Genomic DNA, 20,141 nt, shown 5'->3' with positions numbered 1-20,141 from the left:
ATCAGATGCACAGTTCAAAACACTGGTGATCAGGTTACTCACAGAACTGGTTGATTTTGGTCACAAATTAGAGGAACAAATGAAGGCTACACTAAGTGAAATGAAGAAAAATGTACAGGGAACTAATAGTGATGGAAAGAAAGCTGGGACTCAAATCAATGGAGTGGACCAGAGGAAGAAAGAAAAAAACACAGAAAAGAAGGAAGAAACAAGAATTCAAAAAAATGAGGAGAAGCTTAGGAACCTCCAGGACATCTTTAAACGTTCCAACATCCAAATTATAGAGGTACCAGAAGGGGAAGAGGAACAGCAACAAGTGGAAAATTTACCTGAACAAATAATAAAGGAGAACTTCCCCAATCTGGCAAAGGAAATAGACTTCCAGGAAGTCCAGGAAGCTCACAGAGTTCCAAAGAAGGTGGACCCAAGGAGGAACACACCAAGGCACATCATAATTACATTACCCAAGATTAAAATGAAAGAGAGAATTCTAGAAGCAGCAAGAGATAAGGGGACAGTCACCTACAAAGGAGTTCCCATTAGACTGTCAGCTGATTTCTCAAAAGAACCTTGCAGGCAAGAAGGGGCTGGAAAGAAGTATTCCAAGTCATGAAAGGCAAGGATCTACATCCAAGATTGGCCTATGCAGCAAAGCTTTCATTTAGAATGGTAGGACAGATAAAGCATTTCTCAGATAAGGTCAAGTTCAAGGAGTTCATATCACCAAGCCGTTATTATATGAAATGTGAAAGGGACTTATCTAAGGAAAAAAAAGATAAAAATATGAAAGGACAACAAACTCACAATTATTAACAACCACACCTAAAACAAAAGCAAACTAAGCGGACATCTAGATCAGGAACAGAACCACAGAAATGGAGATCACATGGAGGGTTAGCAACAGGGGAGTGGGAGGAGGAGGCGGGGGGCGGGGAGAAGGTACAAAGAATAAGCAGCGTAGATGGTGGGGAGAACATAGATAGGGGAGGGCAGGAGTCGTATGGGTCTAATGTAGAAGCTAAAGAACTTACAATACATGAACATGAACTAAAGGGGAGGGGGTGTGCAGGGTGGAGGGGAATGGGGGGAAAACGGGCCAACTGTAACGGCATAATCAATAAAATATATTTAAAAATACAGCTAGAAAAGACACAACTGAAACAATTAGAAAGTCTGTTTAGAGCACAGAATATATATTAAATAATACTTTTGTATGATCTTTAAATTTCCTGAGTAACCTTGCGTTATGACTGAACACTACAACACCTATAGGTGCACACAGGAATGTCCAGGCATGAAGAAATACAATGAGTGGGATAAAACTGTGAATAGTTCAGATACGTGTGTGCATTGACTTTATTTATATAAAGTCAATGTGGCAAAATATTACCTGGTGAATCTATATCAAGGGTGTGTGGTTGTTCACTATACTAGTCTAGCATCTTACTTTTTAAAAGATTTTATTTATTTATTTTTAGATAGAGAGTAAGGGAGGGGGAAAGAGAAGGAAAGAAAGACTGATGTGAGAGAGAACATCATTCAGTTGCCTCTTGCACACCCCTAACTGGGGACCTGGCCCACAACCCAGGGACATGTCTTGACTGTGAATCAAACTGGCAACCTTTCAGGTTGTGGGACGATGCCCTACCCTCTGAGCTATACCAGTCTGGGCTAGTCTAGTAACTGTTCGAAATTTTTTTCAATATAAGAAGTTGGGGGGAAAAAGAGAAAGAGTTAATTAAGTGCCTCCAAATATAATTAAGAAATGTTTACAGAGCAATAATATAGCAAGTGAGTGAGGGGTGGAGAGCGGTAGGAGATAGAGTAAACAAAAAGAATATGAAAAAAGATCCTGTTCCCATCAGCTGGAAACAAAAAATATGTATGTCCAAGTACCAGAGAATAAACAACATGAATGGTATCATCCTGAGCACAAGGGCAAAGTATGCATTTCAAACAAGGAACTACAGGCAGGTATCTAAACTGTGCCTTGAAAGACAGGCAGGACTGTAGTTACAACCACAAGAGAGAGTGCACACTCCAGATAAGGTGGGGAAGAACCTTGAACTGAGTTCCAGAGGCTGCCTGGAACCTAGAGACTGATGTCAGAAGGTTTTAAAAGCCGAGTTGTTTTATGCAGGATGAAGTTGACAGGGCTAGAAAATGAGGGCAAAACGATCTTATAGAATTGATTTCAAATGACACAGGAATGTGTGGGGTAGCTCAAGAAACTAAAAGCTCATAACAATTTCAAGGGTGATTGTGAAGGAAGAAGAGAATCGGGAGCCAGAATGAATGCTGAGGATAAAGGAGAAGTCCTTGCCAGGGCTGCTACCAAAGGAATTGCCACACTGGCTGTTAAGTTAGGGGCGGGGAAAGGCCTCCAGGGTTCTTGCTAATCATGAACTTGTACGAGGAAGAAGCAACGATGGCCACAAAGTTTCATGCCGACACTTAAAAAACAATGACTTCACTGAAAGAAATAGGAATGGCAGGAGTCAAGGGAATGGGTGGCTGGCTTAGCTGTGATGCACTGAATTTAAGGGGGATGGTGGGTGCACCGAATTTAAACTCCTTCCTCACTCTGGCTAGGTACCTTTGGCTCTGAAATGGTAAAATGTCGTATCTTAGCAAATATTTGTCAAGACCATGTCAGTTTTTAGAATGACCAACTAGTAGCTTCCATGAAAAACTCAGGTGTCAAGCCATATATGCTAGACTTCAGATTCTCCAGGCTTAGTTTGAGCTTAAACTCTTTAATTGATACTCTGGCAACAAATTGCCATGAGACCTTTTCCAGTGAAAGACTAGGAAGCGTCCTTAAGTGTTCAGCACTGGGAGAAGAGTCTAGCCAAGACATCTGTCTTAACAGTATTCCTCTAGAACACAGGTGGCAAACTCAAGGCCCACGGGCCAAATCTGGCCCTCCGCCTTGTTTTATCCGCCGGGCACCTTGTTTCTTACCTGGTGGCAGTGCTGGGTTCCTTGCCCCTAGTTAAGGAGTAGTTACATTTATAAAGCCCTAAAATTACATTCGGTCCTTTGAAGGCAACTGTGAGGCTGACGTAGCCCCTGGTGAAAATGAGTTTGACACCCCTGCTATAAAACCTCAAGAGATTGCCATGACTTACAGCCAGACCTTCAGGCCCATGACAAGTGTGCACCTGGTTCCCCAGGCCCAGAAACTCCAAAGGATTCCATGTTAAAGGTACTGACTACCCCCTCATTTGTGGCACTGGAGGGGATCTGCTAGAATCCTCCATAATCCCACCAAGTCACTGCCAAGGAAGTCTGCCTGCAGGAGACACAATCTCAGGTGACAGGTTCATGAGCCCCTGCTCAGTGAAAAGCTGTGGGAGCACTTAATGCAGGAGGACAAGTGTGTCAGTTCAGATGTCCTAACCCCTCCTTAGAATTTACCTCTTGACATCTCCCTGTGGCTCTCTTAAGGTAAGCAATGTAGAAGAGGTGCCTACCTGTGAATGGCATCCCTGTAGCACGTGGTCTCATCTGTAAACACAGGATGGGGAGCTGGGGTCATGGGGAGATCAGGGCGGGAACTAGATGGGTTGGGTCAATGGGTTGGGAAGGCGATGAGATCATGACCAGTTCCAGCACAGCAGACACTTGATTCTCTGACCGAGAAGGGTCCTTGTCAGGAGCACGACAGCCACTAAAAGGAGGTCTCACTATCCTCAGGGTAAAACTCTCCAATGGGCACTTCTAAACTCAAAGACTACTCTTTCCTGAATTCTTTTTGAACACACATACAAACCTAGAGCGGATTTCCTGATTACTTGTTCTTTAGGAGAGGAAAACACTGCTGGTCTTGAAAGCATTACAACATTTCTTGAGGGATTCTTGTGACAAAACGCAGTGAAGACATCCAGGGTTCAGGGGTGGAGATGGAAGGCAAGCGGCGGAGGACAACTGCAGCCTGCAGTGGTGAAAGCCAAAACTGTCCTGAGAGCAAGACACGCCCTGCTGAAGCTCAAGGACCTAACTAGCTACTGTGGGAAAAGTAGGAAGGCAAGCCACAAAGCAGTAGGAACAAATCGACTGTGGCTTCATTGATTTGTTCGACGCTCTCCTTCAGAGTAGGAAGCCAAACTGCTTTCGCCAAGAGAAATGGGTATGGTTAAGTGGTGCCAGACTCAAAGGGACCTCAGACCACTACACTCAAACTCTCCTTAAGGCCACTGTCATTCACTTGCTGCTCCCCAATCTTAGCAGACACACAGTGCGGAGGCAGAGGAACTCCCTTCAGGCAAAGCAGGGAGGAGGATAACTGGAAATTCAGTGCTTGCATCCATCGTACCCCACTGCCTCCCATCTGGGCTTCCATGTACTTGAGGACAGAAGCTACATGATGGGAAACAAATTGTAGAAGTTAAATAAAAACTCTACCCATAATAAAGGATTCTTGAATAGATACACCTGACAGGGATTTACTAGAACCTGGAGAATGAAGAATTCAAAACACCTCATAGTCATTCCTAATGAAAGATTTACTGGAACACAGAGATGCCACGAAAATTAGCTGAGATGAATGAGCACATGCACAGAAGAACAATAAACATTCAATACGATGACACTGCTTCTCCTGAACCAGCCTCTACCCTCCCTGCTTTCCTCCACCTCTAGCCCTGCACACACTTCTATTATTTGTTGTTTATATGTTTGGTATCCTAAGCTCTCAGGCCCCTGAGGTGCTGCACAATGACTTACCCAGAGTATACAGAATGGTGCCTGGCATGTAACAGAAATTTTTTAAGTGCTGATGCTTTGAAATTACCCTACTGAGACAGCCTTTGCAATTCACATTTAAAGTCACACGCTGGTAAATAACAATTATAAACAGAGTACTACAATAGCTGCTTTTCCACGTTATCTCATTTGACAAGTATTATCCCATTTCACAGACAAGAAAACAGGCTCTGGAGCCCCCTTTCAGTTATGGAACTTAAGTCCGACTCTACTGAAGCCTCCGCATTGAAACCTTTAATAGCTAGCATCTCCCTCACCTCGCTATTCCTCAGTGTGGCAACTCTAGTATCTACTTTCTCTGGGTTCTGCCACAAAGTACTACAGAAGAACATAGACTTGGCCTACTATAAATCCATGTAATCTGAGACTTCTGGCCAAGATGGAGGCATAGGAGACACACTTTGCCTCCTCACACAACCAAAAGAATGACAACAGAAAATTAAAAAAACAAAAAACAACCAGAACTGCCAGAAAATTGAACTGTATGGGAGTCCGACAACCGAGGAGTTAAAGAAAGAACATTCACCCAGACTGGTAGGAGGAGCAGAGATGGGCAGCCAGGGTGGAGAGGATGCGCGGCAAGGTGGCAGCTGGCAGACCAGGCTGTCCGACATTTGTGTGCGGATAAACTGGGAGGAACAACTGGGAATGAGACAGACCACGCAAACCAGGGTAGCAGAGTGGGGAAACAAAGCGTCAAAACCTCTGGCTTAAAAACCTGTGGAGGTTGCTGCAGTGGGAGAAATTCCTAGTCTCACAGGAGAGTTCCTTGGAGAGAACCATGGGGTCCTAAAATGTACACAAATCCACCCACCCACGCAACCTGGAATAAGGACCAGAAGGGCCCAATTTGTTTGTGGGTAGTGGAGGAAGTTACTGAAAGCTGGCCAAGAGCCCAGCAAGCGGCATTATGCCCTCTCTCACCCCTCACCCACATACAGAGCCACAATGCAGGGTTATCCCACCTTGGCCAACACCTAAGGCTCCAACCCTGACAACATAATAGGGGCAGCAAGACAAAGAAATATGGCCCAAATAAAAGAACAGATCAAAGTTCCAAAACTAGAACTAACCGATAAAGAGATAGACAACCTATCAGATTCAGAGTTCAAAACACTGGTAAGCAGGATGCTCACAGAATTGGTTGAGTATGGTCACAAAATAGAGGAAGAAGTGAAGGCTATAAAAAGTGAAATGAAGGAAAATGAACGGAATCAACAGTGAAGGGAAGGAAACTGGGATTGAAATCAACAATTTGAAGCAGAAGGAAGAAATAAACATTCAACTGAAACAGAAAGAAACAAGAATTCAAAAAAAGTAAGGAGAAGCTTAGGAACTTCCAGGATATCTTTATATGTTCCAACATCCCAATCACAGGAGTACTAGAAGGGGAAGAGAAAGAGCAAGAAATTGAAAACCTATTTGAAAAAATAATGAAGGAAAACCCCCCAATTTGGCAAAGGAAATAGACTTCCAGGAAGTTTAGGAAGCCCAGAGAGTCCCAAAGAAGTTGGGCCCAAGGAGGAACACACTAAGGCACACCATAATTACATTACCCAAGATGAAAGAGAAGGAGAGAATCTTAAAAGCAGCAAGAGAAAAGGAGACAGTTACCTACAAAGGAGTTTCCATCAGCCTCTCAGCTGATTTCTCAAAAGAAACCCTGCAGGCAAGAAGGGGCTGGAAAGAAGTATTCAAAGTCATGAAAGGCAAGGACCTATATCCAAGATTGCTCTATCCAGCAAAGCTATCATTTAGAATGGAAGGATAGATACAGTGCTTCCCAGAGAAGGTCAAGTTAAAGGAGTTCATCACCACCCATCCTTTATTATATGAAATGTTGAAGAGACTTATCTAAGAAAAAGAAGGTGATCAAAACTAAGAACAGTAAAACGACAACAAACACAACTATCAACTGAACCTAAAAACAAAAACGATCTAAGTAAACAACAGGAACAGAATCACAGAAATGGAGATCATATGGAGGGTTATCAGTGGAGAGGGGAAGGGGGCGAAGGGGGAAAAAGGTACAGGAAATAAGAAGCATAAATGGTAGGTACAAAATAGACAGGGGGAGGTTAAGAATAGTATAGAAAATGGAGAAGCCAAGGAACTTTGATGTACAACCCATGGACATGAACTATGAGTGTGGGGGACTGCTGGTGGGGGGGTTGTTGCAGGGCGGAGGGCAATAAAGGGGAGAAAAAAATGGGACAACTGTAATACCACAATCAATAAAATACATTTAAAAAATAAATAAACTTATGTAATCCAACTGCAACTAGAGTCTCACTGCCATTCTTCCTGCCTCACAGGTTTAATGCCTTTCAATCTTCTTAATCACGCAATCCCTTTCCACTTGTTTTCAATCATCAAATCCTATCAAATTCCCCTTTGTCATTTCTCTCACATCTTCATCTTCTTTTCCATTCAAAGGTCCAACCTCTGGCACATTAGTTACGTCATGAGCCTAAATGGTCTTGAACCTATTCTAGTCTCTTTTCTTATCTACGCTGAATTCCATTGTGAGACCAGTCTTCCTTGACTCAAAGCCTTCCTAAAAGGGATTCTGGATCATGTCTTTCTCAGAATCCCTTCAATTGTTCCTCATGGCCATAGGACAAGGACAGCATTGACACACAAGGCTCTCTGCTCTTGTCCAAAGCTATTTTAAATTCCTGCTACTTCCCAAAACCAACTTTCTGCCCAGGCCAAATTCCCACAGGCCCTTCCCTTACGAGCACCTGCCAGCCTCCCACAGATGCCCTCCTCTTCCTACTGCCAGATGAGATCCTCCTGCCCAGGCGTCAAGGCTGCCGTCCAGTGCCCTAGGAAGCCTGCCCTGACCAGCCCACTTAAGACCCCTCTGGCTTCTCAACACCCAGTGCACCCTCACTGGACTCAAAGCATATATAGTGTATTGCCCTCTCCTAGTACATTTTAATAACGTGAACATAAGGACTGTCTTTGAATGACTTACAATAACACGCACAGTGTTTTGACTGACACAAAGTGTCTTTTTATTTATTTATTTAAAAAGATTTTATTTATTTGTTTATTTATTTATTTATCTCTAGAGGGGAAGGAGAGAGGGAGAGAAACATCAATGTATGGTTGCCTTTTGTGCGTCCCCTGCTGGGAGTTGGTCTGCAGGGAACCCGCCTGCAACCCAGGCATGTGCCCTGACTGGGAATCGAACCTCAATCGTCTGGTTCGCAGGCCCGCGCTCAATCCACTGAGCTACACCAGCCAGGACAAAGTGTCTTAATTATTTATTTTAAAATATTATGAATGTTGAACAAAGATTCTTCTCTGAAGCCTTACCACTCTCCTAACCAGTGTTCTTTGGGGACCTCTCACCACAGAACACCAGGTATGCCCACCCATCTAGCATTTTTTAAATTTAATTCTTATTCAAGTACAGTTTTCTGTTTTATATTCCCTGCCCTGCCCTCCGCCCCAGTGCTCCCTACCTCCCCAATCTAGCATTTTAGAGCCAAACTTAGTAACACACATGTATTTGGCCACTGATACAATTACTTAGCAGGGGAGGTCCAAGCTGGAGGAATGTCTGACCACCTATGACTGCTGGAGACAGCAGTCACCATTAAAGGACTCAAAAGGGCTTTCCAGAGGGGAAGACTTGGGTTAAAGAAAGACCTAAATTTAGTTGCTTCCTGAAGGTGTTTTCCTAATCAATAGGCCTTTTATACCACCCCTCCCCTCCCCTCCTCAGTTAGCGAAGGGTATTGCCAACAGGAGGGGTACGAGCAATTAGACAGCGACGGCTTAGACACTGCTGGCACCACTAGCACCAGTACACGGAATACCAGGAGCGAGTTCTCAGAACCCTAAAACCCCAGCCATCACCAAATGGGAAGTAAACATCTTGTTCTTCTCTTGCCTCTCTAGGGATCAGTAGAAAAAATGGTATATGGGATTCTAGGACACAAATGCCACAAGGCTGGACTGAGGAGCTATCCAAGCCACTTTCCAGAACTGCTGATGTAAGTTGGCCCATTTCTGAAGGAATACTAAAGAAAAAAGACTGGAGTCTATTTTGCCATTAAACTGCCCTTTTCATACTATATCCTTTTTTTTCCTCATTAACTTAACAACATTCAGAAGAGGAAAAGAAATGGGATAAAGTTTTTAAGAGTCTTTAATTCTGTGGGCCTCAATGTCCTCACCCGTAAAATGAGAAAATTATACTAGGTAATCAAATAACCCAACACTAACATTTTATGAACCTAGGTTGTTTCCTCACATATTCCCAACAGTTTGCCTTATTCTGATCCTAAATAGTAGATGCAATTGGAAAAGTGCCCCCAGCTTTGCACTATCTGAATACACTCAGTAAAATCTGCTTTGAGGCTTATGCCTCTGAGCCGGGGCCGAGATACAAATCACCTGTAGGAGAAGCTGCTCAGCAAGAGACCTGCTTGCTGGCTCCATGTCCAGCACAGACCCTGCCAGGCAAACGGGCTCCATTTCCACCTCTCAGGACTGTTGGGAACGAAGAGAAACACTGGATGTCATGAGGCTGTGGGGCCTCCGGCACCTCAAAACCATGTACCAGTGGAGTACAACTGGTCACTACACACCACAAGCTGCCACACCTGCATTTTTATCAAGGACCAGCACATGTGGTTATGTTTCTAATTGGCAGTTCTGGAAAAACACTTCTGTATGAGAGGAGGTAATTTTTACTCCTGTCATTGAATTAATGAAGTGCGTGAAGATCAAATTGGGGAGGTGGAGTGTGTAGTAGGAGGAATTCCTTACCTCTTCCTCCATCTCCCTCAGCAACATCTTCTGGAGCTCTTTCAGATCTGGGACTTTCCTGACTCTCAGTTATTCTCTCCCCGTCAAGCCACTTCACTCCGAGGCAGGCTACCACACCGCCCGGCTCAGGAATTCCAGGGAAATCACATCCTGTGTGACCGACCGCCTCAGCCAGCGGGCTACCAGTCGAGGCAGTGTCTAAAGCACTCCCAGACCTGCTGAATGAAAGCTGCCTTTGAAAAGCTTAAAACCTGGCCACTCAAGGCCTCACTCTGAACCACATGCACTGTTTGCCTTTACACAGGTGGTAAAAATCAAAATTAGGGTTCAGTGGGATACAGTCAGTACCACATAAGAAAACCACCTTAGTAAAGAGTTACGCCTGCAAAAGTCTGCTAGTAAAAGATGGAAACAATTTAGGAGTCTTTCTTAGCTTGACAGTCTGCTTATTCTTTTCACAAAGAAACCACGGTCAAGCTTCTATACTCAGCAAAACCACGTAAAATGGAGCCCTGCTGCCATCTACAAAAAGTCATGACAGATCTGATTTTCCTCCAAATGTAATTAGGCTATCTCCGTAACTCTCCCTACATCCACTATCAGCATTCAAAATTCATTGTCTTAACCCTGGTCCTGTAGTTCAGCTGGTTAGAGTGTGGTCCTGATATGCCAAGGTTGTGAATTTGATCCCCAGTAAGGGCACACAGAAGAATCAACCAATGAATGCACAAATAAGAGTAAACAAATCAACGTTTCTCTCTAAAATTAAAAATAACAGCAAATAAAAAATTTTATATTCTAAAACTTCAAACCAAAATGAACATTACACTCAGCTTCTTCTCTACCTTATTAAAATGATGATTCTCCTTTTCTTCGCATCATTCAATAACAATGGTTTCAAAACTGTATTCCAAGAAGCCTAGTTAAGACTGTGGTTTAGGACAAAGGGCCAGGGATGAGGCAGACTACCTTTTCCACAGCTGCTTTTATCTGCCTCAAATGCTGCACACTTGAAAATTCTAATGTGGAAAAAAAGAAACCCTTAAAAATCACTGTGGTAACAGACTAGATCAACAATTTTCAACCGGTGTGCTGCAAGAACTCTTAAAACACGCACTACCCGACTCTTGTTTTTGCCATGCGTAACGAGCTCCCGTGCATAATGCACACCCACGTTTTTGGTCCAAACTTTCTGGAAAAAACTTTCATTTTAATTTTTAAAATCTATTTATTTATTTATTTATATTTAGATACTTGTTTTTTGTATTGTAAAGGAATTTTAGCATTTATTTTTGAACATATGCTACAAGAACTTTTTTTTGTTTTAAAGCTTTTATTTATTTTTAGAGAAAGGGGAAGCGAAGGAGAAAGAGAGGGAGAGAAACATCCATGTGTGGTTGCCTCTCGTGTGCCCCCTACTGGGGACCTGGCCGGCAACCCAGGCCTGTGCCCTGACTGGGAATCCAACCGGCGATGCTTTGGCTCTCAGGCCCCTGCTCAATCCACTGAGCCACACCATCCAGGGCTCTTGAACTTTTATGTAACAAATAATTACAAAACATAAGAACAGACACAAGGTATTTAAGGTACTAACCATGTATAATGCACATCCCTATTTTTCTCTCAAAAATTTGGGCAAAAAGTGCACATTATACACAGCAAAATACAAGTACTTAGTCAGGGGCACTGACCTCTTTTCCCATAGACTGTCTAATTTAAAAATGGTAACCGCCAACACAACAGGTGTCTGGTGTAAGTGAATCACAATTATAACTATTTGTCAGATTGGCAAAAACTATGTTTTTTGGTGTGCCACAGAATTTTAGTAATTAGTGTATGTGTGCCGTGGGACGAAAAAGGGTGAAAATCACTGGACTAGACTATCATATACAGTGACTCACATAACTACCAAGACACTGTTTTGGTTCATGAGAATTTCAACTAGCCAACCTTTAATGACCTGGGCCAGCAGGAGAGGAAAACAGTGTAGTACACAAATGTGATTTATCAAAACCTAATTTTAGCCAGTGGTTTCAACCATCCATCTCCCAACTGTTTTTTAACCCCAGGAAGCAATTAGTAAAACAGAGCTGAATTTCTGCTAAAATGTACAGGCAGTGAGAGGGGAGCCAAAGTGAAAACAGATTTATGTTAATCTGTTTTCAGATAGCTGGCCCCTATGCCTTTAGCTATTAATCATAACATACTAAATGAACAGCAGACCAGATCCTGCCAGATGCCGGATATAAATGGACATGCAGAGAAATCAACTCCCAATGGTAGGTAATTACGGTATGCAGTATTGGCCATAACCCCCGTAAGCCACTTTAGTTAGTTCCTACTACAAGATTCTGACTCCAAGTCTGCGTTATCTGTTTCGAGAATGACACGAAGGGAAGAGTGGCCAGGGAGATGTGAGGCCCGGTGCAACTCACCCGTGCAGAACTCCTTGCTCACATGGTGCGGCACTGTGATCCGTCGGTAGACAATGGGCTCTGACTCCAGGATGTTCTCATCGTGGCGGTACCGAGCAGGCCTTTCACTTGGGATGCCCCGGGAACGGGTACCACTTCTCCTCTCGTAGGTGTCAATCTCCTCAAACACAGCTGCCTTGTCAAACAGGGCTAGGTTCCCTTCAAAGTCAAAATCTGTGTCTGGGATCTCTTCAATATCGTCCCCGAAGCACTCGTCATCTTTATTCTTCATTTGGCCATTCTTTAAACCACTTTTCTTTGGAGTTGCCTGATTTGGATGCCTGCTACTAGATGACCCTGGAGAAAAATAAAGACTACAGTCAGTGTGTCCACAGAAAGTGCTCAGTGAAAGTAGAAAATGCATTAATCCTTCATGGCACAGGTGGCAAACACACGGCCCTCCACCTTGTTTTATGCGGCAGGCACCTTGTTTCTACCCAGTGGCAGCGCTGACCTCTTGCTTAACTGTTAAGGAGCAGTTACACTTATACAGTCCTAAAATTACATTCGGCCCTTTGATGGCAACTGCGGGGCTGATGTGGTCCCCCGGTGAAAATGAGTTTGACACCCTGCTTTATGGGAAGTGCTGTAGGAATCAAAGTGAAGATGGGAAGCTATTCCTCGACCATATTAAGCAGCACAAATTACCACAAATTTCCTAGAATAATAGATTTCACATATTACCCAAGTAATAGTGAATATGAAATAAACAGCACTCTTGGAAATCTTAATCAGTTCTGCCCTTCATAAGGAAACTGGTAATGACAGAGGCTTTTTTGACAAATGGATATCAAAATAGTAAAAGGGCAAAAATACAGTAGTCTCTGTATTCCCTGAGGTTTGTGTGGTTTCGATCTGAATGTCCGGCAGTTGTTTGAGAGAGAAATACTCCAATGTAAAAGGCCAATTCTCATAACCTGAAGCTCACAGGAAGACACTATTCAACTAGCTCTTAAATTCTGTTTACCAAGCAAGCAACCTTCTGATTTTTATGTAGTATCAGACTAGAGCCCAGTGGGAGGAAATCCCTGGTTTAGACAGATTGCAGATTCTGAGCCAGATACACACCTTCCATTATAAATTGGCATTTTGATTTCTAAACCTGTCCTTAGATCTCTTTTCTCAGAATTTTATCACTTCTGGGTAAATAATTTATGAACCATCAAATAATGACAAGGACCATACTGGCCTGATCCTGTGGAGGCCACACCGAGATACACATCAGCAACAGGGCAGCCAGCCTCCCTTGGTCTCTGAAACTCTATCTGGCTGCCACGTACCGGTCAACTACTCCCCTAATAACCAAGGCATAAGACCCCACAGAATCTCCAAACCATCCATTCCCAGAGACTCCTGAATTGAGTTTGTACTCTCATGAACCTCCAACGTGGTCTAAATGAATGTAAGGCACTGCATTTGAGAGACTGGGCTCCTCAATGACTGAAAATACTCAAGTGGAGGTTAGGACGGGCCACAAAGCAAACCCCCTCACACATCATCCCAACTATCCTGCTCTAACTCTTCTTGCAACAACCAACTCCCTTCTACCCAATGGACCTAGGATCTGGTTTCAGTTCTCTCAGTAACCGGATACACCTATCATCTCACACCTGTCATCCAGCCTCTCAGTTCCCTCGTCCATAAATGTTCACTGTGGTATTCCCAGCAGGGTTTCTGGCACATAGCATTCAGTCAGTACTTATTTAATGAATTAATCACCACCAGCAAGGTTAATTACAATAATTATTCTGAAAGATGTGTACTATGCAAATATAACTTTTGTCCTAGTCTTCCTAATTCCAAATACTGGTATGAAGGGCCGTGGATGACAGAAGATTTAGGCCTCTGAAAAAAACTAAGGCTAACCAAAATCGTGAGGGGGAGGAAGAGCTGGCTGAGTCACCACAGACAGCTCAGATGAAAGCACTGGGAATTCTGTCAGTGTCTGGGTTGAGTTCTAATTCCAGTAACTTAATAAAAGCATTTAGTGAGAGCACGCTGTGTGCCACAGCTGGGTGCTGGGAATGTAGCATATAATCAAGACAAGCTACTCAAAAAGGGAGGAGAGATATATAAGCAAATGACTAACATACAATGTGATGAATTACAACAGAAGCTTGTATAAAGTGCCACAGAAATATGGATGAAAAGCAAAGCTAGATTAGGAATGCGAGAGCAGGCACAAAAACAGTCAGGATGACACCATTAGCAACATATGTTGGCGGGGAAGAACTAGAGAAAAGTCCAGTTTGCAAAATTATCAATGCGCTGCCTGAGTATTAAATCGAACCATTCTAAAACAGGCCTCTAGCCCAGTGGTCTCTCTCCAGTGGGTATGTGCGTACCCAGGAGTGCATAGGATGGTCCACTGGGAGCAGGAGACAATACAACATATCCTATTTGCATTTTCCTTTAACTAAATCTAGTAAAAAGTCAAGCTTTTCATTTAATTTAATGTGTGGTGGTGACTGGCACTCCGATGAGGTTTCACGCCAGCTAACCATTGCCAGTGCTCGAGATACCTGAGCAAAGAGTGATGCTCTGCTTGTCCATGGGCAAGTAGTTACATCATTTTTGTGTGTGCAGTGAAATACATGTAACAAAATTTATCACCATTTTAACCATTTTTAAGTGTATAATTCGGTAGCATTAAGTACATTTACATTGTTGTACAACTACACAAAATTTTAACTAAAGCATACAAAAATAAGCAAATGGCTTAAAAACACATTCCTATAAAGAAACTTTGATTAAACATAATACTAATAATGCGGTCCTCAGTGAACAAAAGAGCAGAGCTAGCACTTCCCCCAGTGTTTTATAGGCCTTTGTTAGCCAGCAGGAGGCTTTAAAATTAATCTAATCAGATTTAAAGAGATAATCTCCCAAATTAAAAAGGATCAATCCAAACATGAATTCATCTGAACTACCACTGATGAACTGCACCCCAGGTGTAAAATGTACATTAGCCCTGGGGCCCAGTCCTCCCCAATGGCTGCTTCTATTCATGAAGTTTTATTGTTTACTTGTTTACTTACTGTCTAAGGCTGCTTTTGGGCTACAAAGGCAAAGTTAAGTACTGGAGACAGAGACCTTATGGCCTGCAAAGCCTCAAATACTTAAAATCTGACCCTTATAGAAGTTTGCTCACCCTGCTGTGCATTATACCTCTTGAGGTACTCTTTCTAGCTATGACTGCCATTAAAATAAAAATTTTAATTAGCTGAACCTGAGACCAGTTCTTTGAATATCTGCTTCATTCAAAGTGTTAAGTATGTTACTTATTAAACTACTGTCTTTGAACTCCACACTCACCCTTTGTAACTCTACAATTACCATTTTCCTTCCCTAGCTGGCTTCCTGTTAGGTTCCGCCACCTGCAGTAGGTGCCTGAAGAGACCGGAAGGAAGGAAGAAGGGACCTTGTCCTCCTTTGCTTGCTGTTTGCATCAGCACGGCCTGGCTGCTGGTTCCAGTCTTCAGCTATTCTTTCTGACGAGCGTAGACACAAGGTGCTTCAGTGCACCCCTAAGAAGTGCTGGCACCAGCGCTGTGAAGCCTCTTTTCTGAACTTTGAGGTTCTGGTAACCCCGGCCTCTTCCCTTTGTTTCCCCTTCCTCAATGACTCTTTTTGCTTTTTCAATCTTCCAACACTTACTTAACTAATGCCCTATATTACTTTTTCTGAAAGAAACTAGTGGTTACTATATTCCTTAGTGGTGTACCAAGATTTTAAAAATTAATGACTCACAGTTAATTCCTCTGTTCTAATCAAATAATGTTTATAAGAAAAAATATTTTAAAATATTTGAATAAAATATTGCTGTATAAGTAATTCATGTTTACTTAATCCTTTTTAATTTGTACAGGTGAAGACCTTTTTGAATTACAGACACACAGATATACAGAGAAATAGAGTGTATAGCTTCAATTCTAAAATCTCAGACAGGGTAGAGAGCAAACACAGACATATAAACACCAGTCCAGATATCAAAGAGCTGATCTTCTCCCAGTGGGCATAAAAATCTTAACTGATTTGAGCATAAAGTAGACAAACAACCAGAAAAGATTTTTAAAAGACCAACAAAGCCAAGTTCACAGGCAATGCTGATGCTGTGTGGTAAAGTGCAAATCTGAAGGGGAACTCTCATTTTCGTCTTTGTAACTTAAGTACTGCTTGCAACTTTTATAAAAAGCATATATTTCTTTAGTAACCCAAATCTAAATTCAAATAATTGAAGAAAAAAGATTGACAAAGCAAATTCTCTATTGTCTCTACTCAACAGAGATTAGATATGTAGAAACATTAATCTCTATAGAGATCAACAGGTGTTGAAACTATAAAGCCGAACTCCCATTGCTGCTACCAACGAGGAACAGCTGAGTTCTAAACAATCCAAAAACAAAGTAAAAACTACAAAATCAGTAGAAAGGGAAAATACCAAAGAAACAGAGTCAGCCAAGTTCTACTGGTTTTTGGATTCACCCTTGGGAGGCAAAAAGAGATATGCCTGGGGTTCACCCTCCTCTGCTCATGACATGCATCACTGGCTGTTTTTTAACAGGTTTACTGAGGTGTAACAGTGTACAAAAACCTGCACATACTAAATGTATTTTCTGAGGTATGACTAGTATGCAAAAACCTGCAAATGTTAGTTTTTCAAGAAGCAAAAAATATTGTGAACCACTGAACCATATTTTAAACCAGTAAAATATTACTGTAATATAGTTCATTTATCTAATCCTTTTAAATTTGTGCTCTTGTCTCATATCTAATGTATAATATTTAGTACATAGGTAGAGAATATATATTAATAAACTGGTGGTCCAATGAAGAGTTCTTATCAATGTCACAGAAACAGGTAAATTCTAAAGGAGGAAGTGCAAGAAACCTAATGAAATATTTTCATATTATGAGTCAAATACTTCATGCTTATTTTAAAAGGTATTATGTAGGCCAAAGCAGAATTCCTTTGAAGCTGAATAGAGTTTATTCTGAAGAAAGGAATATGGATGGTCTACATGAGTCTCTTCACGTCAGCCAACTGCAGTTATAATCACATCACTAATCACTAAATCCAAACACCATTTCACTCGCAGGAGTATTTTGTTTGTTTGTTTTAAAGATTTCATCCATCCATTTTTTGGAGGAAGAGGAGGAGAGAAACATTAATGTGTGGTTGCCTTCCACATGCCCCCTACTAGGGTCCTGGCCCGCAACCCAGGCATGTGCCCTGACTGGGAATTGAACTGGCAACCCTTCGGTTCGCAGGCCTGTGCTCAATCCACTGAACCATACCAGGCAGGGCTCATCATGAGTGTATTTTGATTGATCTTTTTAAAAAATATGCATTCCTTCAAAAAATTTTCATTAAGCATCTGGTGTTACCTACTGGGATCTGTGCTAGATGCTAGAGGTCAACAGTGAACATTATCAACGTAACCCCAGTGTTCACCTAATATTACAGTCACCCCCTTACTATGGTTTATAATCACTCTTGCAGACCCACCAGTCAAATTGCCTGCATTTTTCAACACAGCAGCACCTTCAATAGTCCTTGCCACAGGTAAGCAACTTTAAAGTATTTCCTTTCCCTGTTAGCAGACTCTGTTGTTACCTACCCAACATCCAGACCCTTCTACCTTCACCCCAAAACCCACTTTTGATCAGATACCCTCCTCCCAGGTGAGAAAGCTAATTTCTAAATCAATCAGGGTGGTGCTCATGCCAATAACTGACTGAACCATGGGCATGCAAAGCTACCCTGGCCAAGCAGACAGGATGGGGCCAGGGCTACGAGGAAAAGATCTTGCAGCTGTTTCTGATAAAGGTGTCCTCACCTCTGAGGAGCTTCTGGCTCTCTGGCCTCTCAGGGCATGTGTGGCTATGTCTGAAGACATTTCTCACTGTTACAACTGGCAGTGGTTGTGGTGCTATGGGCATCTAGTAGGTAGAGTCAGGGATGCACAGGACAGTCTCAAACACACACACACACACATACACACACTATCTGACCTAAAATATGAAGAGTCCTGAGGCTGAGAAACTATGCTGAAGATGACACTCAGGAAAAGACATGTGGCTTCTCCTTGTGAAGGTTAAGTCTAGCTGAGGCACTTGGCACTGCTGAGCCAGCTAGCATCTGTCTGAGGACCAAGCCAGCACACAGAGGAGGCATCAGAGAACCAGGCTGATACCAGAGATGTCCAACCTCTGTGCTCACTGTGACAGCACTTCACTATGTGAGCACAGCCAGAGAGTCCCGATACACTGTGTAGTGTTCTCACATCTACCACGAGCTTTTCCACAAAGATTGCTTACTTAATTCATACAATACTCTAACATATTAAAAAGGTACTAGAGAAACATGAAAACACTTAAAGATGGTTATTATTGTCTATAGTCATTTACTAGCTGAGAGTAAAGGAAGACTCTATAAACTCCCCACTGGTTACCCTGCAGAGCCTATGTGCCTGGCACCATCTTAGGCTTTCATATACACACTATCTGAATTTGTCTTCAAAACAACCTGATTAAACCTACCATTCTACAAATGAGGAACCTAAGGGCGCCTTAAATTTACACAGCTAATAAATGTAACTTGGGATTTAAACTCTGAACTGTCAAATGCCCAGTTCCACTCTATTTCCACACATGAAAATGTGGAAACAGGTAGGGATGAGAAGGAAACTCTGGAGGTGCCCCAGAGCTAAGATAAAGGACATCGATGCAGGACAGAGACCCTGTTCTAAGAGCAGTGGTTCCCACTTTCTGGAAAAGCACTGAATCGTGAAGGCACCTACATAGAACGTGCTACAAATGACCCCTGTTTCATTATAATAGCATTATAATAGACCAACAGTGTGTGACCCCCCCCTTTCCCGGTGGCCAATCAAGGAAAATCATGGGAGACCAAATGCACAGTAGCCAAAGTAATATAACTACTTACACTTGCGCAATAAAACCCCACCAAAACGAACTAGTAATACCTGCCCTGTAAGAACAGAATCCCTCCAGCCCCTGAGATCAATCTCTGCTCAGAGTTGGCCTGCTCTCATATTCTGAGGATTGTACTATCACTTAATAAATCTGCTCTCTCTCTCTGCTATAAACTCTATGTGTTCAGTTCAATTCTTTGTTCGCAATCACCAAGACCCTGGTTACCTGTGCCCACCTGTGACAGGGAGACCATGTAACTCTGGTAGACCTAGCGAAGTTAAAAGAAACAGCAGAGAAGATTCTGTACAGAAAACAAGCATACAAAGCAAAAGCAAAAAATGTATCCAACACAGCACAATGGTAAAAATGACATTAGGAAACAAGTAGCTCTTTTTCAAAAATAACTTTTTGTTTATGAATGTTCACAGTGGATAATGAAGATGTTGACTTAACATTTTGACATGTTTCGTTTCAGTTAAAAATATGCATCCATCTTATGAAGTTTTGTATCCTGCTTTCTTACTGAGAATCTCACTGTTTCACAAAAGACTACTCCAAATATTTTGTGGTTACATGAAGTAAAGACATTATATGGATACAGGGTGGGGCAAAAGTAGGTTTGTAGTTGTTCATATGGAAAATAATTAATAACAATAAAAATAAACTCTTGTGTTTCACATATAACTATAAACCCACTTTTGCCCAATTTATATATACACACCATACCTAGTTATGAACTTAAAAAAAAAATTTATTTTTAGAGGGAGGGGAAGGGAAGGGGAAAGAGTGGGAGAGAAACATCAATGTGTGGTTGCCTCTCATGTGTCCCCTACTGGGGACCTGGCCTGCAACCCAGGCATGTGCCCTGAATGGGAATCGAACTGGCGACCCTTTGCTTCACAGGCCTATGCTCAATCCACTGAGCTACACCAACCAGGGCCCTACTTATGAACTTTTAAGCTAGTTCTCATATTTATTGTTATAGACTCAGCCCAAACACACCATCTCTGATTACTCCAGGTGAAAAATCGCTCACATTTGATCACTTGTGGCAGTATGGGCACTGTTCATCTAGCACTTACCCTATACTACTTACTTTGTTCTGTAGATATGTGTTCTTACATTAACTTTCCAAGTAGCATGTAAGCCAAAAGTGGGTGGAACTATGTCATTCAG

General features: G+C 42.3%; 1 protein-coding gene across 5 annotated transcripts in view; it reads right to left on the bottom strand.

Moving 5' to 3' along the window:
- The window catches only part of EDC3 (enhancer of mRNA decapping 3), a 90,516-nt gene that overhangs the window by 13,383 nt on the left and 56,992 nt on the right, over positions 1-20,141 (bottom strand). For all 5 annotated transcript variants that reach the window (XM_037047038.1, XM_037047033.1, XM_037047034.1 and 2 more), the window contains one exon: positions 11,988-12,323. In XM_037047038.1, the coding sequence (XP_036902933.1) occupies positions 11,988-12,323 (336 nt within the window). The remainder of the gene's footprint in view (positions 1-11,987; positions 12,324-20,141) is intronic.

The sequence above is a fragment of the Sturnira hondurensis genome, unplaced genomic scaffold, assembly GCF_014824575.4.
Source record: "Sturnira hondurensis isolate 20B ecotype Veracruz unplaced genomic scaffold, ASM1482457v3 Scaffold0005329, whole genome shotgun sequence".
NCBI lineage: Eukaryota > Metazoa > Chordata > Mammalia > Chiroptera > Phyllostomidae > Sturnira > Sturnira hondurensis.
Note: the sequence above shows the minus strand (reverse complement) of the source record. Positions and strands in the feature narration are given on the sequence as shown.